Source organism: Sinohyriopsis cumingii, chromosome 9, assembly GCF_028554795.1.
Source record: "Sinohyriopsis cumingii isolate HCF-2022 chromosome 9, ASM2855479v2, whole genome shotgun sequence".
NCBI classification, from domain to species: domain Eukaryota; kingdom Metazoa; phylum Mollusca; class Bivalvia; order Unionida; family Unionidae; genus Sinohyriopsis; species Sinohyriopsis cumingii.
The window spans coordinates 83,862,469-83,884,170 of NC_142969.1; the positions used below are offsets into that span (position 1 = coordinate 83,862,469).

The 21,702-nt window shown below is 37.9% G+C and overlaps 1 protein-coding gene across 1 annotated transcript in view; it reads right to left on the reverse strand.

Moving 5' to 3' along the window:
* Window positions 1-16,483, reverse strand: part of LOC149792147 (uncharacterized) — a 49,202-nt gene extending 32,719 nt beyond the window's left edge. Inside the window, exons 1-2 of the mRNA XM_089969534.1 lie at window positions 16,388-16,483; window positions 4,184-4,372 (exon numbers count right to left, since the gene is read on the reverse strand). Coding sequence (XP_089825660.1) covers window positions 4,184-4,372; window positions 16,388-16,457 — 259 coding nt within the window. The 5' untranslated portion in view covers window positions 16,458-16,483. The remainder of the gene's footprint in view (window positions 1-4,183; window positions 4,373-16,387) is intronic.
* Window positions 16,484-21,702: the final 5,219 nt, after the last annotated feature.

Below are 21,702 nucleotides of genomic sequence, written 5' to 3' on the forward strand. Positions count from 1 at the left end.
GAACTCATACATTTACGTTGTAGGTGTAAGCCGTCTTCCTCAGTTTTCTGGAAGTTCCTTTTTGCGTTTCTCAGATATGATACTATTTTTTATGGACCGAACGAAATTTCTTTTGGCGTGAATCAGGACTCGTGGTTTTGTGGCATAATTGGAGAGCATTGATTAAAGCTCAGTTATGTCGTCTTCGAAATCGCTGACACGGATTTGAACTAACACTTCAGGTTTTGTGTGAGGCGATACGGTACATCATTGCTTTTTACTTCCTCAATGAAATCGTTTCATCTTATTGCAAAATTACATTTGACTAGGTTTCATACGCAGCAGGTCCCTGTATATAAGGAGAGTGTCTTAGCGTCAGAGTATTCATTCCGCTCTCAAACGATCAAGAAGATGGAAGAGTCAGCACAGATCGACCTGCTGGTCAAATATTTGCTAAAAGTCATACGAAAGCATAATTCACATGCGAAAGTGGCAACAAAACTTACTCTTTTGATCGTTGATTTGATGAGAGTCATACGAAAGTGTGTAAGTGCTAATGAAGTTTGCTATATCTGCAAAGGTAAATGGGTATTTGTCTCCAGAATACCTGCTTCGTCTAAGAAAGAGAGACAAAAGTCAAGATACCTAATATCGTTGTCAGGAGAAAGGACAGTGGAATTCAGAGTGCCCTACGAGAAAAGAGAAGAAACAAAAACAAGACGAAACAGAGAAGAGGGATTCAGAAGAAGAAGAAATTGAAGATGATGAAGAACTTGTGCCAGTAAAGATATGGAAATGGAAAAATTGACAATGTGAGCCGATGCGTTGGCCCTGATGTGAAATTTCATACTACCTTCTAAAAGAGAATAGACCAGAAAGAAAACGTAAGTGTCTCTTGGTCTTGACATTGTATAATAAGGATGGCGTGTTTTGTTTTTACTCACACTTTATGAAATTGTGCTCTTTCACCTCTCTCTATCCCTCTGGATCATGTTTTAGTTAGAATTGAAATGGAAGGATGTTTTCCTTCACGCACGCTCTTTAGGCATGCAAGTCGGTAAACAATAGTCAGTCTATTCATCCATCATTTTGTGTCTTGATGTTTCCTAAATCACACACTGATGCCATAAAATAACGGGTTAAATGGGTTTTGTAGTGTTGGGAGTGGGGGGTGGGTGTAGGTGTTTGGCAGAGTTGGTCATTGCAGGTGAGGGCTTAGGTGCTTTCAAAAAACTTTTTCTTCTTCACTCTGTGTTGATAGTATATTTGGTGTTTGTATGCGTTCGCGTACGTTTGTGTCGATAGTTTATTTGGGGTTTGTATGCGTTCGCGTACGTTTGTGTGGATAGTTTATTTGGGGTTTATATTATCTCCCTTCTGTGTTGATAGTATATTTGGGGTTTGTATTATCTCCCTTCTGTGTTGATAGTATATTTGGGGTTTGTATGCGTTCGCGTACGTTTGTGTGGATAGTTTATTTGGGGTTTTGTATTATCTCCCTTCTGTGTAGATAGTATATTTGGGGTTTGTATGCGTTCGCGTACGTTTGTGTGGATAGTTTATTTGGGGTTTGTATGATCTCCCTTCTGTGTTGATAGTATATTTGGGGTTTACTTTTTCCTCTTCCCTCTGTGTGTGCGTATGTGTGTGCGTGTGTGTGTGTGTGTGTTCGCGTACGTTGTGTAGATCGTATATTTGGTTGATTTTTTCTTCTTCCTCCCGAGTGTGGATAGCATATTTGGGGTTTGTATGCGTTAGCGACGTTGTGTGAATAGTATATTTGGGGTTTGTATGCGTTCGCGTACGTTTGTGTGGATAGTTTATTTGGGGTTTGTATTATCTCCCTTCTGTGTTGATAGTATATTTGGGGTTTGTTTTTTCCTCTTCCCTCTGTGTGTGTGTGTGTGTGTGTGTGTGTGTGCGTATGTCTGCGCGCGTACGTTGTGTGTGTGTGTGTGTGTGTGTGTGTGTGTGTGTGTGTGTATTGGTCTCTGTTTGTCGCTATAAAAACTCACTTTATCCCTATCAGATACACTCTACCTACCTACCTGCAGTAGCGTGTATTCAGGTCAGCCACTTGCAACACTGTTGACATTTATCCCCTAGTTTTCAGTACAGTGACGTCACTGACGCTGGAAATTTGGAGACTATAAATATGGACTTGTGGATTTCCATAGGTTGTAGCTATACATATGTATTAGAGTTCATAAACAGGAACGTCACTCAAGCTGAGGCTATAAAAAGATAGTGGGATTTTCCAAAGGAATAACCCACAAGTTGTAGTATAAATAGATAGTGGGATTTCATAGGAATTTTAGCTGATTATAGCTATAAATAGATACATGGGTGTTTATCCACGATCGTCACACAAGATGATATTGTAAGTAGTTACTAATTTTATCCATTTTAGTCTAAACCATTGTAACTTAATTTTCGGGGATATGTTTATTTTCCTTTAAATTCTGGGACAATTTCGTCATTTTAGCGTTACTTTTAGTCACATCCATTTTGTCGTTGAGCATTTCCTTGATTATAGCTATTTATAGCATCATTACAATTATGCAAATTTTTGAACACCCCAGCAAGATTTCAGGTCTTGGTAATGCTTTATATATAAATCTCACGCTTGTGCTAGTGTATGTATGTCTCTGTCTCTGTTGTGTTTGACACTCTACCATCATTGTCCCTAGACAATCCCACCATGTTCAATTCCCCTTGACGCTATACAGACCCACCATGTTCAATTTCTATATGTTAAATTCCCCTTGACGCTAGACAGTCCCACGATTTATTCCCATATTCAATTTCCCTTTGTCCCTAGACAGTCCCACGATCTATTCCACTGTTCAATTCCCCTTGTCCCTAGACAGACCCAAACTCTATTCCCCATGTTCAATTCCCCTTGTCCCTAGACAAGCCCAAACTCTATTCCAATGTTCAATTCCCCTTGTCCCTAGACAAGCCCAAACTCTATTCCCCATGTTCAATTCCCCTTGTCCCTAGACAAGCCCAAACTCTATTCCCCATGTTAAATTCCCATTGTCCCTAGAGTGGCCCAGCAATTTTCCCCATGTTAAATTTCCATTGTCCCTAGAGTGGCCCAGGGGTGTTTTTAATGCTAAGTCCCATTGTCCCTAGGGTGGCCCCATTTACTACTGTTATCGATAATCATTTTTGTCGCTGTCCTCCACCGGGAGAATCAGCCATGAAAACAAAATGTAGAAATATCGGGCATAAGTTGTACAATAGTGTGGTATTTACACTGAGCCGGGATGAAGAGAAGAATATAACAGCGCGAAAAAGGACAAATATATTAAGAGATCGAAACAGGGGATGTCTAAGCAGGCTAAAGATTTCGAGACCATCATTCATGTACCTGGCAATCTAGAACAGTAAACGAGGTCAAACACCTTCCGAATCAAATATCCCATTCCCCAAATACAAATGATGTTGACACTTCTTTCTTCAGAGAAAAGACCGCTTGGACGTTCTTAGATAAAGCCTGTCTTAATCTTTTACTATCTTGGTCCTTATCATACAATTTCTGACTTATGTCATTTAGATGCTTTGGTATAGCTGCCTCAAAACCGGATGATGCATCATTAGTTACTACCATTAGTATTTACTTCAAGGCCTCTAAGACGAAATCACGGAACTCAAAATATTTGCAGTGTTCAATGTGTCAACATCACCTTTGTTAAATCTAGATCGTAGGTTACGCTCCATTGTGAGAGTATTGAGGGTAGACTGTTCCATTGCAGTAGCAATATTTGGTAAATTAATATTCAATAAAGCAGTCGCAGCTCACCAAAGGTTCCAAAGGGTCAGGAAAACCATCCAGGGAGATTTGTGGATGGTCGCTTACGATCAAGGTCAAATTACAGAAATGGAAAATAACAAGATAAAAATAAACTAATCAAAATATAGCAGAAATAATAAATCCTTTCTTAATAATTATATTCTGCTCGGTGAAATCCTAATTTCACCTATGGCATTTTCACTCATGAAAATACTGAGTGTTGCACCCACTCGATGAAATACATCCGTTATTCACGTGAAGCAAGCACATATTCCTTCCATAACCTACTACTTTAAACGTTTCTTTATATACTTGATATATTGCTTCTCTAAATTTAAAACAGTGTTTTGCCTAAAAGTTTTATCTTCTGGAATTATCTATTTAGGCAGAAAAATAGTACCTTACCTTTGGTTAAAATGTCTGTTGCAATATGCCTAACGGCTTCTAACCAGAAACATCCCCCAGCAGTCACAGAGTCCTTTAATTTGTATGTATTGTGTACTATTTCTACACTTGGTAAATGTGATCCATTTTCTTTACATTTTTGGTATGCTTTAGTCCAGTCTAAGTTATCTTCCGTGGTGTAAACTATATCTGCAAAAGAAGTGAATATAATTACTCCCCCGTATAAAATATTTCAAATGAAATTGCTAAAGCCTACGATAATTGAGCGGAACTACAGTCTAATTTGTAGACTCATAATATTGCTATATGGCTCCTACTGACTTAGCACTTTGCCCTACAGTGGAATACTGTATGTAGACCAACAAATTAGTCTCCGCCACTTTAATAATACTTTCTGATATTACTTGCCGTTATGCATACAACAATCGTATTGGGGCAATGTCAACCGTGAATAGTCTGCATGGATCTCGAATGTGGGTAATTTGGTGAGAGAATGCAAACAAACCAAGTGTTCAAAGCCCTCTTGTGAAAGGAATTGATAGAAGAGGGGATTAACTTGCCCCCTGGGTCTGATAAATCGGTCATACTATTAAATTTGTCAAAGTAAGTAGAATTAAATCAAGGACTGATATGAGTTCGTAGCGCAATATTCTCAAATTCAGGGTAAGAAGTAATATGTTTGATCACCCGCAAACCCCTGATCTTCACCTTTGACCACTTTAGGGGTGTATTAAATTTAATTCTAAGTCTACTTATAGGGCAGCAGTAAGTGTCCTAATACTGGCTCACTTGAACTTTCCTTTCAACATCCAGCTTTTATTCTAGGCATCTGGTCCTCACGATTGTACCAAGGGTAAGCCTTTAACTTCTTATGGGAAACAGAATTTCTGGTCCAGGAGTAGTAAATTTTGTTTAGAATATCCGTCTTAATAACAACTTCACCCAAATTGCTGAACCCCCTGAATGAATTGATTATTATTAGAACAGTACCTGACTCAGTTATCACTGATTTAATTTAATTTGTCTTTATGTAGAAAACCGGAATTGCCAGGAAACTTTAATCCTTTTTTTCTGAATCAGTGTACGTCAAAAGAGCTATTATAGAAGGGACACTCACACAATAGAAAATTAAAAATAAAATATCAGCTGTTGTAACTTCATGTCTACTAAGAAAAGCCCAAAGTTTCTCCCGACATAGACATATGGAAGTAACAGCTTGTCTCGTGCTGAGATTTTACTTTCGTACGCATTTTTGTTAATTGTTTTTGTTTTTTTTTTTGGGGGGGGGGGGTGCGCTTCACTTTGGACTTTCTGTGTTGCTAGTCCTGTAGCGTGTTTCTGGCCTACTTGTGATGCTTCATTTGCACACATGCATGCTGGCAAATTTAGCATTGTTTATTTATTGCGTTACAAGGCTTCCATCGTATATATTGTACAGGACAAGCACCTATAGATCGCCTTTCTAGCTGACTGGGAGCTGCTTCATTTAGCATTTACACAGTAACATTTTGTCTTCACTTTTGCTTTTGGTATTTTGTTTCTTAAAATATCTTGTAGCGTATTTAATTTGCTCATTTTGTTGTTAGCGATTGGTAATAAGGAGGGACTCACTTATATAATGTTACATATATATGTATCGTATATTAAGTTATATTATAGTTTTATTTAAATCATTTGAGTTTAAGGCATTTATATTAGTTATATAATTCAGTGGCAGCACTTGCTTTATATTAAAAGTACATGTATAGTTAGTGTTGAATAATTCGTAAATGTAGGCCGCCTCCAGAAAGTCAAATCAATAACTATTTCGGTGGAGTACGCTACGCATTTAGATTGAACGGATGTCACGAAAACATCAGGTGGTATTAGGAGTGCATCATGTACGTACAAAAGACGGTTGTGGAATTATTTCAGAATCTAATGGCTTGATGTTCGATAATCTTTTTCTACCTCAGATGTTGATTTTCGGCTTATAAAATAAGCGTTTCAGATGTTATGCTTGTATTTCAAGAATGAAATAACTACACTGGAATTGTCTTTACTCGCTCTCTTGACGATCTTTCACTTGACACTTATAAATAATCCAATCTATAATCTTGTTTTCGTTTGAATTCATCACGCGAATTTCCGGAGATCGATTCAGGGACTATTAATTTCTGAAACGCGTTTTTCTCTCGTCTGGTTTGCGCTCGCGTTTCGACTGCCTGGGCCAAAGGTATCCTAAAATCTGCCATGGTTGGAAGACGGTAACCCTCAACATTACCGATCGTCAGATCGTAAATAGGGTTTTCCATACAAAGGGCATCTACAGTTCCGGTTAAGAAAGGTGTTTCTACCGTGATCCTTGCTACGGGAACGCGACCAATCGTTTGATCGAGTAGCATGCATGGGGACTCCCATCCCAGCATTTGGTTATCCTGCACGAGACTACGTTTGATCACTACAGCCGTGCAACCAGTGTCACGTAATGCTACGACTTCTCGACAGTGCACGAAACCTCTCGCGGTTGGTACTCGTGCTTCGGGAAAAAAGACACGTGCCAAGTGTATGAATACCTGGTTCTACCTGCACCATATTACCAGATATACTTTTACTCTGTATAGCCACAGCTACCTTATGCACAAGTCCCTTTCTTTTAGGACATTTTACTTGAATATGACCCCATTCTTTACACAAGAAACATTGTATACCCCGACGATCTGTGTCCTTAACTGACCTACTTGCCTCAGCTGATCGCTCCGGTGGCCAAGTGGTTAGAGCGACCGCCTCGGATGCGGGAGGTCGTGGGTTCGATCCCCGGCCGAGTCATACCAGAGACTTAAAAATTGGTACTAACAGCTGCCTCGCTTGGCGTTCAGCATTAAGAGGTTAGTGTTAGGACTGTTCGACCTGGTGTCAGTATAATGTGACTGAGTGGGACATCATGCTACATGTCTGCGGCATGATGCCCCAGTGCTAGACATCACTATAAACTGCCACATTGCAGACATCGTAGCGATATGACTGAAAAATTGTTAAAGCTACGTTAAAAAAAATAAAATCACATTGCCTCAGCTGATTTCACAAGCTCCCTAGGCATCGGTCTCGTAGACTGGTTTCCAGACTTAAAATCTTTTGAAGCAACGTTCTGGGTTGCCCCATGAGCCTCGGCATAGAAATCGGCTTGTTTAGCCATATCCTGTACGTTTGAATAGACTTTCTCTTTCAGAAACTGACTTAGTTTCCCAACTGTGTTCAACAATTGATCCCTGAGCAAGAAATCAGTCAAGCCTTCAAAAGTTTTCACCGCCTTGCCGCATTCAATTAACCGCTGAAAATAGTTCGCTCTTCTAACGATGAACTGATCAAAGGTTTCTCCTTTCTCGAGCTTGCTACACCTGAACTTTTCACGAAAACCTTGTTCAGTCAGCTCGTACCTTTTTAGAAGTGCTTCCTTCAGGACGTCGTATTTGAACACATCGTCTCTAGGAAGTCGCGAGTACACATCCAGCGCTCTACCTTTTAATAAGCACTGAGATGCAGTGCCCAGTCATTTCGACTCCACTTCAGGTTCTCGACATACCGCTCAAACCGATGAAGATAACTATCCATGTTATCTTTTTCATCGTCAAAGGAGGGTAGTTTGGGACCCTTTAATTTACTAGAGGTAGAATCGTGTTCTCCTTTTCTAGCTGTTGCCAACTCCACCTTACGTTCATGATCTCGTTGCCTTAATCTTTCTTCTACGTCCAAAGCTTCTAACCTTGCTTGTTTTTCTTACTCTATCTTCTCCCTCTCGGCTCCCTTTTCCCATTATATCCTTTCCCTTTCGGCCTGTTTTTATAACTCTATCCTTTCCTCCTCTAATTCTGCCCGCCTTTCCTGTTTCCTTTTTTTCTCTTTCCAATTGTTTAGTCATTTTCATCTCCTTTACCCCCATCCCTCTCCCGGGCTTGTTCTTCCCTTTCTAATTCCCACACACTTACCCTTTCATCCCTCTCCCGGGCTTGTTCCTCCTTAATAAATTCCCTTCAACTTTGTCCCTCATACCCAAGTTCTTTCCCTAAGGCGACCAAATCCTTGAGGGATGACATGATTAACATTAACAAAACAAATTTAATTTTACAAAAGAAACTATTCCTGATGAAGGCAAGCCAAAACAAAATGTATATATATTTATACTAGACCCACAGACCTAGAACTACTAAACAAAATAAACACCTACTTGATGATTATCTTCTCAAGAAGGTCACACACGAATATAAACATTAAGAGTTCACTTTCACAAACAATGTGACGACGATTCACTGAATCCAAATATCCCACTTCTGACACCATTGTCGCAGAATTGCAACCGAGTGGGTTTTTGGACTAAATGAACAAGACAAACACAATGTGTGAAAGATGGAAATTTATGAATGAATTAATAAAGATAAAAATACAATGATTCTCTTACGCTCTCAACATACGATTTACTCAAATCACTACACAACATTCACACATCGAAAATAAACAAAAAAAAATAAATATTAAATCAAAATGAAGTACAGATCCAAGAACCCTCATGGACTGCACATACACCTCAAACACGTACAGACAGCATACAGCACTTTTTCAATTTTGCTACGTCTACGTCCGTGGCACAGACATACGTATATACATACATACGTATCAACAGCACGTAACATTAATTGTTCTGGAAACTCCATATAGCTCTAAGCGACTTTAGACGGCTTCGGACAGCTTTAGACCGCTCTAGTCATATTCACAGTGACAGTGACAATCACATTTCATAGACACAATCACAGCTACAAACACGGTCAGCTACCATAACAGTCAGCCACAAACACAGTCAGAATCAGCTTCAAACACAGTCAGCTACCATAACAGTCAGCTACAAACACAATCAGAATCAGCTACAATACATCCAAATTTGACATAATAATAGTTTCTGTATAATCTCTAGATATATGATACTACTTTAAATCTGCGTTGTAATAAACACATTATTACGCGATAAGACATTACAAACCGAATAAGCTTCGCATATCAAAAAAAAATTTCAATTTAACACTTACCCCTATGGCTGGAGAACAATGGAGAATGTATACACCTTGATGTGATCCAAAAACGACCATTGTGGTTTTTAGAAATTGGTCTTACTTAAATCCATAGAAGAGTGAGTACAATTCAGGGTAGAATACCCATGCATATCATGTTAGTCATGATACATGTCACAAGTAATCTCTGTAGCTAGGTACATGTTAATACAGTCGCTTACCTGGAAAAACACATTCACCCTAGATAACGTTGTACGCATGTACAACGAGAAATAGTCGAATTGTTTTAAGACAAAACCAAGTTATTTCTTTGCCTAATTCTGTGACAGTCAAGGTCCTACGTGGGACAATGATATAAAGAACGACAAATAACTACGAGCATAATACCGTTTATATCTGGGCAAATGCTACTGTCGTTGTATATTTGTTTTGTGTGTATCTTGTGTTTCTGTCATAAGAACAAATTTTATACAATAAAAATTGTCTTAATAAATGGCAATACCAAAAGACCTAAGGAATATGTGTTATGACCTTATGAGTCCAGTTTTGATTGGATAAATATTAATAAATTGTGTAATGAAATCAAACTTAATGGCAAAGCTAGTTGTCCTACAGAAGTTTCTATTTTAATCAAGCAACTTATCTGATTATTAGGCTAGAATAGCAAACAAAGGAGTTGACCTACATCGTGCATATAGGGAAATATTCGATGAGGAAAAATATATTTTGGATGAGAAGAGACATATATTAACGAAAATGTCAAGGACTTACTGAGGTAATAGAGTATTTTCCACTAAAAAGAATTAGTATGGAACGGAAAGATTTTTACAGTTCCTATCATTAGTATGCGTGCGTAGTTTTGCTGGCTGGTACTGAAACCAGAATATTGGTAGATATATTAAAACTCGATGATCAGTACCGTAAATATCATCAATGTGGAGACATAAAAATAATTTAGGCAAGGGAGGAAGAAAAAAAATATTGCCAAATTGATAAGCCTTTGGTACAACATATATAGGCATGGAATGGTTTAATATAAAAAGGTGTCCATTTCGTGATCTCAGTATGGAATATATTTACTGAAGTCTTTCTTCCTAATTTTGAAGGAAGAGATTATTGTTTTAGTCAGGGTGGAAATTATGAAATGTGTAGTATTAGGTTAGAATACAAACGAATGAAATTGGTAAGGGGATATTTTACTAGAAGTAATAGTACTGAGCATTCAGACTCTGAATGTATATATGAAATCAATATATAGTGATGTTACTAGTTTCGTTATATATGTATCTAAAACGGACATCAGTATACTCTACATTGCAATTTTGACGTCATACTGGTTAGTTTAATTGATTTTGACAAAATTGTATGTCACATTTATGATGTGCATCTACTCAAAGAATCGTCAGTAATTCTTAACAAGTTTGATGTTTCTATTTCAAATATCCCTGTAATATGTATCACTTTGTCATGAAATTTAATTTTGTATCTTCTTGTTCAAGAGTAATAATGTCACACTGTGTTGCTGGAGAATGGTATGATGAGCTACATGTTTCCAGGATTCCATTGTTTTATATTGATTATTATAGTTAATAAAGATGATGGATATTCGCTGGTTTTTAATCCTATATTATTTAGTGAGTTTGTGGTCCTGTTAAAAGACCTGATTTGTTACCACTGAATAAGGCGTCAAGATAATACAGTTCAGCTGGTTAGTGAGTTAGTCATTATGCTCGTAAACGTTTAGTTATTAGTGAGCCATGCTTATCTAAAATAGTTTACATGGCATTGAGACAGTGTTTTATTTAATATAATAACTAGTTTATATTCATTTTTATTCGAGGCGAAGTGGTTGAATGCCGAGGATTTTTTCTTTCATAAAGGACTCTTAGTACCACTAACTCAGAAGTTACATTTCCTATAACAGACTATTGTTCTGCATATTTTAGTATTTTTTCACCACCAGTGGTGCATAGTGAAAGTTAAGGATTAGAGGTCTAGGTCAAGTGAAGCTGTATTAAGGTTTGTTACTACCGATGAAGAACCCGAGTGTGTGTGTGTGTGTGTGTGATTCGGACTTTTAAAATAGATTTAACAATTGTTCAGTCATTTCGCTACGATGTCTGCAGTGTGGTAGTTTATTGTTTATAGTGATGTCTAGCACTTGGGCATCATGCCACAGACATGTAGCATGATGTTCCACTCAGTCACATTATCCTGAAACCAGGCCAACCAGTCCTAACACTAACCTCTTCATGCTGAGCACCAAGCGAGGCAGCTGTTAGTACCATTTTTGTAAGTAATTTGAATGACTCGGCCGGGGATCGAATTCACGACCTCCCGCATCCGAGGGGGACGCTCTAACCACTAGGCCACCGGGGCGGTTAACCTGATTTTGAAGCTCTGTAAAATCCTGGGACAGTTTTCTTCGGTTTAGAGTAGAAGATAAAGATAAAAATGCAAAGATTGGGGGTGGAAAATAACGGTGCTGAAACTATACTACTTGCGACCTAGAATTCGCCAATACTATACTACTGGCGTCCAGGCATCATATCCAGACAAACAAAAAATATTTAAAACAAAAACTGGATCTATGGTCAGTTCAAACCACGACAAAAATGCAGAAGAAATAGCATTACATTGCATCTCTGTATTTAACAGATCTAACCATGAAAATATCAAATCAAGAATATTCTTCATATTTACTCATCGTTTTTGACGTTCACTAATTTATTAGACCTTTGTTTGCAAGAACCAAATCATACCTATCGTGACAAGTGTTCAAATTATCAGATTAAATAAACAAACAAAATCGTGTTTACATCGACAAATACATGTATATAGTTTAACGTGAAGCCTTGTTAGATGCTTGAAATCACAGCCACAGAGCGCAGATTGACCTAGATCAATACCAGCTTCGTGAGATTGAAGGGGTCTTTGTAACCACGGTGTTTATCTGTAACAGCTAACACCTGATCATTATTATATGTTCCTTTTCTAAAACACTTCTTAAGAATATTTAACTTCTCGCCAAAAAGACTCAAGTTATGTGGGTGTTTTAGATTTACAAACTGCAGCGCTAAATTTCTGGCCTAATAATCTAATATCTGAATAAAACGAACACTATTCCTGAGCAAGTCTATAAATATCCCAACTGATTTTACGTAGGATCTGTTCTGATATCTCTCTCTCTCTCTCTTTTTGTCTGTCTCTATGTCTGTATGTCTGTCTCTCTCTAAAGAATCCAAATGTTTGAAGACACCTACAAAATCCGTTTGTCTTTTTATTGTTCTGTCTTTCTCTCTTCAACGATTCCAATTGTTTGAAGATGCTTACAAAACACCGGAAGGTAGAAAAACCAATGTTGGATCGTGGCAAGGGCAACATCGGAAACATATTAATACATTAGTATTATGTAACATCTCGAACATTTATCCCCATCTCCCTTCCTCACAGCGCGAATGTTCATTCATAAAGGCTTGACAAGAAATGCATATGTTAAGAAGATAAACATTGCCTTTATCTGGATAACTGGGACATATATATATATATATATATATATATATATATATATATATATATATATATACCACATACATTAAAAATAACATGAGATTTAAAGTGTTGTTATAAAGCAAACTGATATACAAATACTACTGGAATATCAAATTGTCATCTCCCAAGGCTACTCATTCATTCATCATAAATGATATACGAAATCAGGATAAAAGTATTAATATTCCGTTTTCTAAATAAAATTAAAGGTATATAATTTCATTTGAATCCTTTTTTTCCGTTCCTCTCTCCTCTCTCGTGCGTAAGAGACAAAATAAGCAAAACTCTAGAGTGAGAGAAAAACAGATGGCGTTGGACGAAAACATTACAACTGAACTTGTACCAAGTAACCTACAGTAATTTAGTTCGTCGTAACGGTATGTTTACACTTTCCTTGAGATCTATATACAGTGTTCATAATATCAATAATACTTAGTTTTAAACAGGGCCGGCGCCAGACTATCTGACGCACTAAGCAAGGTTAGATTCTGGCGCCCCCTCCCCCCCCCCCGGAAAATATCAATTTCAAAATTTATAAACAATACATTTTTTAATTTTTTTTCCCAAGATTTGAGCACAGACCAAGGGTAATTTCAGCAAGAGCACACTCATCGTGTTCTTGTTTTGTTTCTCTGGACGAAGGTATTTCAGGAAGAGCCTCTCTTGCTTTGCTAGCCCCTTAATTTGTTCTGCTTTTCGTTTGCGGTACAAGGCTCCAGAGGTTTTTTCTTTTTTTTCCACCATGGCACGCTGGAATATATATATATATATATATATATATATATATATATATATATATATATATATATATATATATGTGTGTATGTGTATGTGTGTGTGTGTGTGTGTGTGTGTTACGGCCAATCTGTCAAATTGCCCAGTTCATGAAATGGGCAAATTTGTCTGCCCAATTCTTTCCTTGTTTATACCATTAAAATAAGGAGTTACCCCCCCCCCCAATTTGGTTTCCGCGGCAAACTGAAGAATTCGTATAAGTGTGATTCCACAGAAAAACTCGTGGCCTATAAAAACACGCGAAAGTAATTACGTCCTGAAAGTTTCGTATACGCGCGATTTTCACTCACTCATTTTGCTTGTTCAGGTCAGCCTGGTGTTTCGGTCAGATTGAATCTACCCGATTATTTGTCCCTGTATGAAATAAACCAGGATAAAAGACGACCCTCAATAAAACTAAAATTCATTTATTTATTTTTCAAAACTGTTGTTGATTTGGAGTAATGTGCCCCCTGAAATCAGCGCCCTAGGCGGCTGCATAGTTTGCCTATATGGTAGCGCCGGCCCTGGTTTCAATAGCCAGTCGACATTATATGTTAAATTTGTCGGTTACGAGGAACACATACTGTAGCGTATTTAATTCTTTCTTGTTGGTGTTTCTTAAACCTGTTATAATATTCTTAAAATCGATTAATAATATTAATAATTAATATATATATATTGATATATATATAATGTCCAAACGGTTACCCATCTCTATCTCTATCTTTCTCTCTGGATTATCGTAGCTAGATACGGATGAACCGCTCCGGTGGCCTGGTGGTTAGAGCGTCCGCCTCAGATGTGGGAGTTCGTAGGTTCGATCCCCAGTCGAGTCATACTAAAGACTTACAAAAATGATATTAAAAGCTGCCTCGCTTGGTGCTCAGCAGTTGGTGTTAGAACTTTCGGCCTGATTTCAGGATAATGTGACTGGGTGGAACATCATGCTATATGTCTGCGGCATCGTGCCCCCCGTACTTTTACATCACTATAAGCTGCCACACTGCAAATATCGTAGCGATATGACTGAAAATAGGTTATAGCTACGTTAAAAATCAATTCCCCCCACCCACATATACGGGTGAAAATCCATGAAAATACCAGCGTTGGGGATTTTCGCTTGCGTCATAAGACGATATCTCTGGACCTATGAATGATGGTAAAGTTTAGTCAAACCGTCGAAAGGAGGAGAGAGAGAGAAAAAGAGAGAGAGAGTTAATTATATAGTCTTTATAAATGTTAATTAAAACAGACAAAATGTCTTAGATGAACTGTAAATATATTAAACTATTTTAATTACCTCTTGTTGGTTCGTCATTACGCTTAGTTTTGATTCCACGCTAATATCCATACACCAGTATGTGGACGCGTGACATTTCAGGTTCAGTGTAAACAGTACAAGAAGGTAACCGTGTTTGCAGTGCACTACTTTCTTCATAAGAGCCATATATCATGTTTAAATCTTGAGTGTGTCTTTCATTGATTTAACAAATGTGAATAAAAATAGCAACTCAGAATGAAAATAATCAACTTATCAGTTTGAATGCTATTGAGAACAACAAGAAATGCGTATAATTACATTTTATAGCAGACACACTCGCAGGGATGTGAGTTCATTCACTCGGTCAATATACAGTTGCCCGGAGCATATCTTAGCTCCACTCAATGGGGAAATATGTGTATTTGTGTGTGATAAAAATAAAATATATGTACAGTATGTACGATGTATCAATGATATACCACTCGTTGTATAAAGTTTTCATTAAGAGGAAACTCGGCAAGCTTTGTTTCCTTTTAATGAAACATTTATACATCTCATGATATATCAGTGGTACAGCGTACATACTATACATATGTTCTCTCTCTCTCTGTCTTTATATATATATATATATATATATATATATATATATATATATATATATATATATTATGATTAAGTTGGAGTATGCAAGTTTGGTTATAGCGCCCCGTTTCAGGGAATTCTTTGATTTGTGTGATTACTTGTGTCATTATTTTAATTCAGCGCAATCGAAATATCCTTAGCCCGAAATAATTAGCCATTTACTAGAAGCACACGTCACGGAGTGAAGTGTTAGTGATTTTTCATGATGCTATGGTTCACTAGTAGTGAATTCAGGCCAAAACCGAGTGACAGTATCTGAGTAAGATAGTCCATATTAAAATCTAGTTGTGTACATTGGTGGTATGACTGCAGTGGCAGCATTTACGGTAGGAAACCGGTAAATTACACAAAGGAATAAGTAAGAAGGGACTCGGCAGATGCCGTTTATGTCGCCATGGCGAAAAATATGGTACAGTTATATTGGCGAAATATGTCTCCAAAGCATACATTGAATGGCCTAAGGTGGCGGAGTTAAAATAGTTCCCAGTGTTAGGGGATACTCGTATAATTTCTACGGCGTGAAAGTAAGGCGGTACGGAAACCTGGTGAAGAGAAACCATGCAGATGTGCGGTTGATAGATATTTGGCAGGTTGTTTTATATGTGGTCTTGCAGTAATTAGAGTAAAGTTTATATATAAAACGGACAGATTGGGCTTTCTAAGTTACAACTGGAGTTATAATGAAGTCTTTGGAAATTTGGGGTAAACTTATGACTTTTTGCGGGAATCGTGCCCGGATTTAACAACCGCTCGGTCAGGTATAGACCCCTGGCTTGTAACAATATGAATGTAAAAGTCATTTAATTAATATGTAGAACCTCAAGCACCGATACATAAATTAGCCCAAAAACTAGCATAGTCGAGCGTATATGTGTATGTGTGGGCATATGTATGTTTGCAGTCTTTTCAGAAAACAATAAGAAATGGACATACCTTTTGTTATTGTCTGTAAGATGGAATAGTTTAGCAGAAAGGTTATAACAATTCCTGTTCTTCCCCACATGGTAATTCAGATCGAATTGTGTCTACACAACTGCACAAGGAAGTTATACACGGTCAAAATAAGTACTCAGAGCCTATTAATAGACTATTACTCACATTGGTGTTAACAGGCCAACAAATGAGAACACTGATAATTTTGGTCACTGATTAGCATACGGAGTGACGACCACTCCGGTGGTCTAGTGGTTAGAGAATCCGCCTCGGATGCGGGAGGTCGTGGGTTCGATCCCCGGTCGAGTCATATCAAATACTTACAAAAGTGGTATTACAGCTGCCTCGCTTGGCGCTCAGCATTAAGAGGTTAGTGTTAAGACTTGTCGGCTTGGTGTCAGGATAATGTGACTGGGCGGGATTTCATGCTACATGTCTGCGGCATGATGCCCCAGTCCTAGACATCACAACAACTGTCACACTGCAGACATCGTAGCGATATGACTGAAGAATTGTTAAAACTACTTTCAAAATCCAAATCACACACACACTATACATTCGAATCGTAAACAGATGTCTCGTTCAAAGCATGGCATCTTCCCTCCTCCCCCAACATATACCTTCAATTCCTGTGGTGATGGGCGAGCGGCGTTCCTTGGGCTGTATCTGCAGACCTGCACACATGCGACTCGGGGCACTGGGTAACTTTTCACTGGGCGATGCATCATTGGAACTTGGTGGCTCGACGGGTAATTGAGCATGAATTCTTGTTGTCACATCGTTCACCTTATGACAGGAAAGGGCAAAGTGTGCCCTAAATATTACATTCTTTACCTTAACCCTCGTCAAATTACCGCGGTGGATGGGGGTCCCACCTTAGCGATCGAAAAGATAACAAGAAGACAAAATCACACAACTCAACGATCGGCGCCTGGAACAAGTACATCAACATATAGAACAGAGAGAAAAACAAACCTAGCTCTAACTGGTAGATAACTGGCCATATTCAACAACATAGCAAATCTATATTGAACTAGCTTAGCTGATGAATGACAGTTCACTTAAGTAGCAAATCTTTTTCTGGTGTGACGGAAATTAATAACAACAACATGAAGCTGCTGATAGTTTCCCGTTAAGCTCACTCATCTCCCAAGGGGTGTAATGATATATTAATGCAAATGACATTCCCACTGCACCTATCTAGATTCAATCTATATAACAGCCTAGAATATCATGGAAAATGGTGCTACATCAGGGACTCACTGCAAGCAAATACGTCCCAAACCTTTTGCTCCCACAACATGTAAACATCAAGATTTTTTCCCGAAAATGATGCTGAGATAAAGAGACTTCTGAATTAGAAACATTGGTTAGAGAAAGTCTTTTTAGAAGACAGCGCATCATTATTTCAGAAGATAGCCTGTAATAGCATCAAGATTACTATCCAGATGAGATTCAGTCCTATGGAGAAAGGAATGACATGGAGTACTTCTATGATATTTTGACGTGACTCTACGGGTAACAATCATCATAACTATATCGATGGCTAGCAGCCAACATTGCTATACTGCACACTGACAAAATATACTTCAGAGATAGCTAAAACACTTCAATAACCACCTTGATCAACATTCGTCTATCAGGGAGGAGGCAATCGATCCAATTCCTTAAATATATATCATCATACCATTTTCTGACCCTCCAATGCTGACTTAAATTGTTGAAGCTAGTGTCCTCTTGTCAAATAGCAAAACACCTTGATCAGATGATATAAGAACAAACATCTTATAATGTCAGAAGCTCTCACATGGAACATAAATTGACTGAACTTTTCAGTCAATGTGGGTCAGGAAACTATACTTATACTTCAGGAGTACTATAATGCACTCATGATATTTGCAGTGCGTGCTCAGCCATTTAACAGCGTCATCATCAGCAAGGTGCAGAGCCTGCAGTCCACCGGGGAACTTTGTCAGTAGACAGGTGTTCACAATATGTTACATGGTCTGAAGAGCTCCACGGAAACAGGAAGAGTTAGTGGCCTGGCCCCATCGGACAAGGTGGACAGCACAACGACCCGGTCCTGTCCGAAAGCGGTTCATTGTGGTCCATATATGCCGTGGAAGGTTGATGCCAGGAGGGCAGAAAAATGGCTCAGTTACGAGGGAACGGTTTACAACATCTGTTGAAGACCACTCGACACTCCATGCCGAAATGACTGTCATATCCTCCGGCAACGGACCTAACCAGACTGGGCTTCTCGAAGTCAAGCGGACTGCTGAATGTGAGGTGATGTCCATGTACAGTGGACGTTTCTCACTGGCATAGACCTTATCCAACACTTATGTGGCTGCGTCCTGGCAACGCAAATATGTAATAAGAATGTTAATGAGCACCGGCAGCCATGGTAAAGGAGTAGGACGTAGTGCCTACTTATGGTAAAAAAAATCACTTATTTTACAATCCTATATGAGATACACATATAAAATAGAGAATGGAAATGATATAGTAATGGTGATACACTTACTAAGGTCTTTATGAGATAACCAAGTGAAACCTTTAAATGAATACAAGGATAGTTATGTTGATGACCATACAACGCAAAATTAATCTGAAGACTAAAATCTACTTTAACTCCACACATCTCAAGTTTTTTGTTAGCTATTCAGTATATGCTATCACACGATTTCCTTTCTAATCCTTCAAACTATCGATCAAGCCTCAGTAACAGCAACAAGAGCAGTATATGTCAAGAGAGGTCAAGATAAAGACTCTGACACAATACTCTCCGGATCATTCAGAGATCAAACTTTCCTCACAGTTTGGAAGTAAAACCATAATCAAACATGTCAGTTATAATTTATGTGCACAGTTTGGAAGCAAATCACATTTTGGATACCATGGAGAGCAATCACTGATCACTGTTGTGAAGTACAACAATTATCCGATTTTTGGGTTATCATGGAAATCATAATTTCCTCACCGGTTGGAGGCAGGACCACTTTCAGACATTTCGGTTATTATTGAGAGCAACTTTTTCACACTGTTGGGAAGGAAGATCATTATGGGACATTTGGGTTACGTTGGGTCTCTTACCTAGGAGTCTACTAATCCTACACAAAGGTAACGTTCTGCTGGTCATGTTTGGTGCCGGAGTTAGTACCACGTTTGGGCTAGTCAAGAGATCGACCCTGATGCTACATAGATTCTCAACATTTCATGGCTGTGTTTGGAACAGGGCTTGAACCAAACACTGTGCAGTCTAGGAATCTGATCTGGTATTCGCCATATCGTTCATGGAGATCAACAGTTTCCTTGTGGAGTTTGATGGTTAGGTTATAACCAGATAGTTATGTATTTTAGTAACTCTGACCTCGTATGCTCCGTTTCCTACATAAATATAAACTTTTCCTGATGGAGATTGCTTACAATGTTAACATCAAACATATGAATCAGGTTTCCTGCAGCAGGTGAGAAATAAAAATCAATAAACTTCAAATACTGATCATTCTCCTTCCGCATCATTATTGCTGGGTCACATCAGACTGTGATCTGTTGACATTAAGGTCAACCGTGGTGATAAGTTTGCCCTTGTCCATTTGGGTGTCACAGCTAGTATACGACAATTTGGTCATATCACATATTGCTATAACACATGATACACTATGGATCAATAATCCTTACTAACTGATCGCAATATAGCTGCATGGAAGTTATTATTTGCCTATTTTAATATTGTGATCAGATATTATTCATATCGTTCATGTGGGTAAGTTTGACCTGGCATAGTGTGACTGCAGGTCCTGTAATATACATGATGGTTTTATGTGTATTTGATTTAATTGTGTGTTTGTTAATTATTATTGTAATGTAATATTGTATGCTGGACTTGAACTTGTCCAAAATTCTGTTTATTTATGCTTGACCCGATTCACTTTTTTATTTCCTTTTGTATGAGCAACTAATACATGTATAACTTATTCTCGATGTATATGGGCTTAATATCAGGTTCTTTATTAGTATAAGAAGTAAGAATTTTTATTTGGGTTATTGTTTTGGACTTTCCTAAGTGACTTTTACAGGTTATGGTTTTGATTTTGTAAGGTTTGTTTCCTTTAGGTAATGGCTTTTACTTAGCAAATGCTAATTCTGATCTGAGTTCAAGTAGAGAGCTATATAATCTTATAATTGTTAGGACTTGGTCAACGTTCTTTAACATCTGGCATTTTCAAGTTGTGTTATGGTGTATCCAGTTGAGCTGAATTTTATTTTTGTCAGATATTTTAGTGATTATTTTCTCTGGAAATACAAATGTGCTCTGATGAAATACTTTGATAGAGCAATTCACTGGAATTTATACTGAATTCAAACCTGGAATTATACTGCTGTGATTCAACAAACGATTGCTGATATAACAACACTCTATAAGTTATAAAAGACACGTAATCGCCTTCAGTTTTGGATTTCTTCGGGACTTGTGCTGAGTTTTATTCAGGACGTTAAATTATTAGGACTTGTGTGTGTAATTCTTGCATTTTGTTTGGGATTTAATTTGAAAAATTAAGTTCTTTTCTTTTCATTTTCACTTTGTGTTCAAGAGACATAAATTATATTTGTTAAATTTTACAAACCGTATTGTTTTTCACTATTATCTGTATTTTAAGAGCATAGACATTTTGTGAAAACTGCGAATTTGAATATGGAGGAAGTGATGATCCCTTAATAGAAGATTCCTGGTCGCAGTGCAAGGAATGTTTCAGGTGATGCCATGAATTTTGTGGCACCACCCTCAATATGCAGTTTTGCTGTGCTAAGTGTGAGTAATACAGAATTTACCAGAAGCATTCACGACTTTTGGGCTTTGTCTTTTTCTTCATTAACTATGGAAATTAGGGACTATTTAGATTTGAGCATTGTTGTAGCTGCTGCCTTATCCGCATTGCTGTGCTAATTTGAATGATGCAACAGTACTTTTGTCACATCTTTGCTATATATAAAATGTCTATATAGGAATACTACCTGATGTTACAGTTCAATAGTATCCCTATAGTTTTACAGATGTCGAATGCATTGTGAGCAAACTTACCAGGAGGGGGCGTGTTGCCCCACCATAGGGGCAAAATGCCCCTTTATAAAGTTTCACCATTTTTGATTTTTCTCGTAAATAGTTTCTTCGTTGTAACCAAACATCATTCCATTATGTTAGACGTAAAGCATACTGTAAATAAATTGTCCTATTGCGAAAACACGCATGTAAATCTTGCCATAAATTACCAAAAGTTGTTAAATGGGGCGTTTTGCCCCGTCTTCCCTAT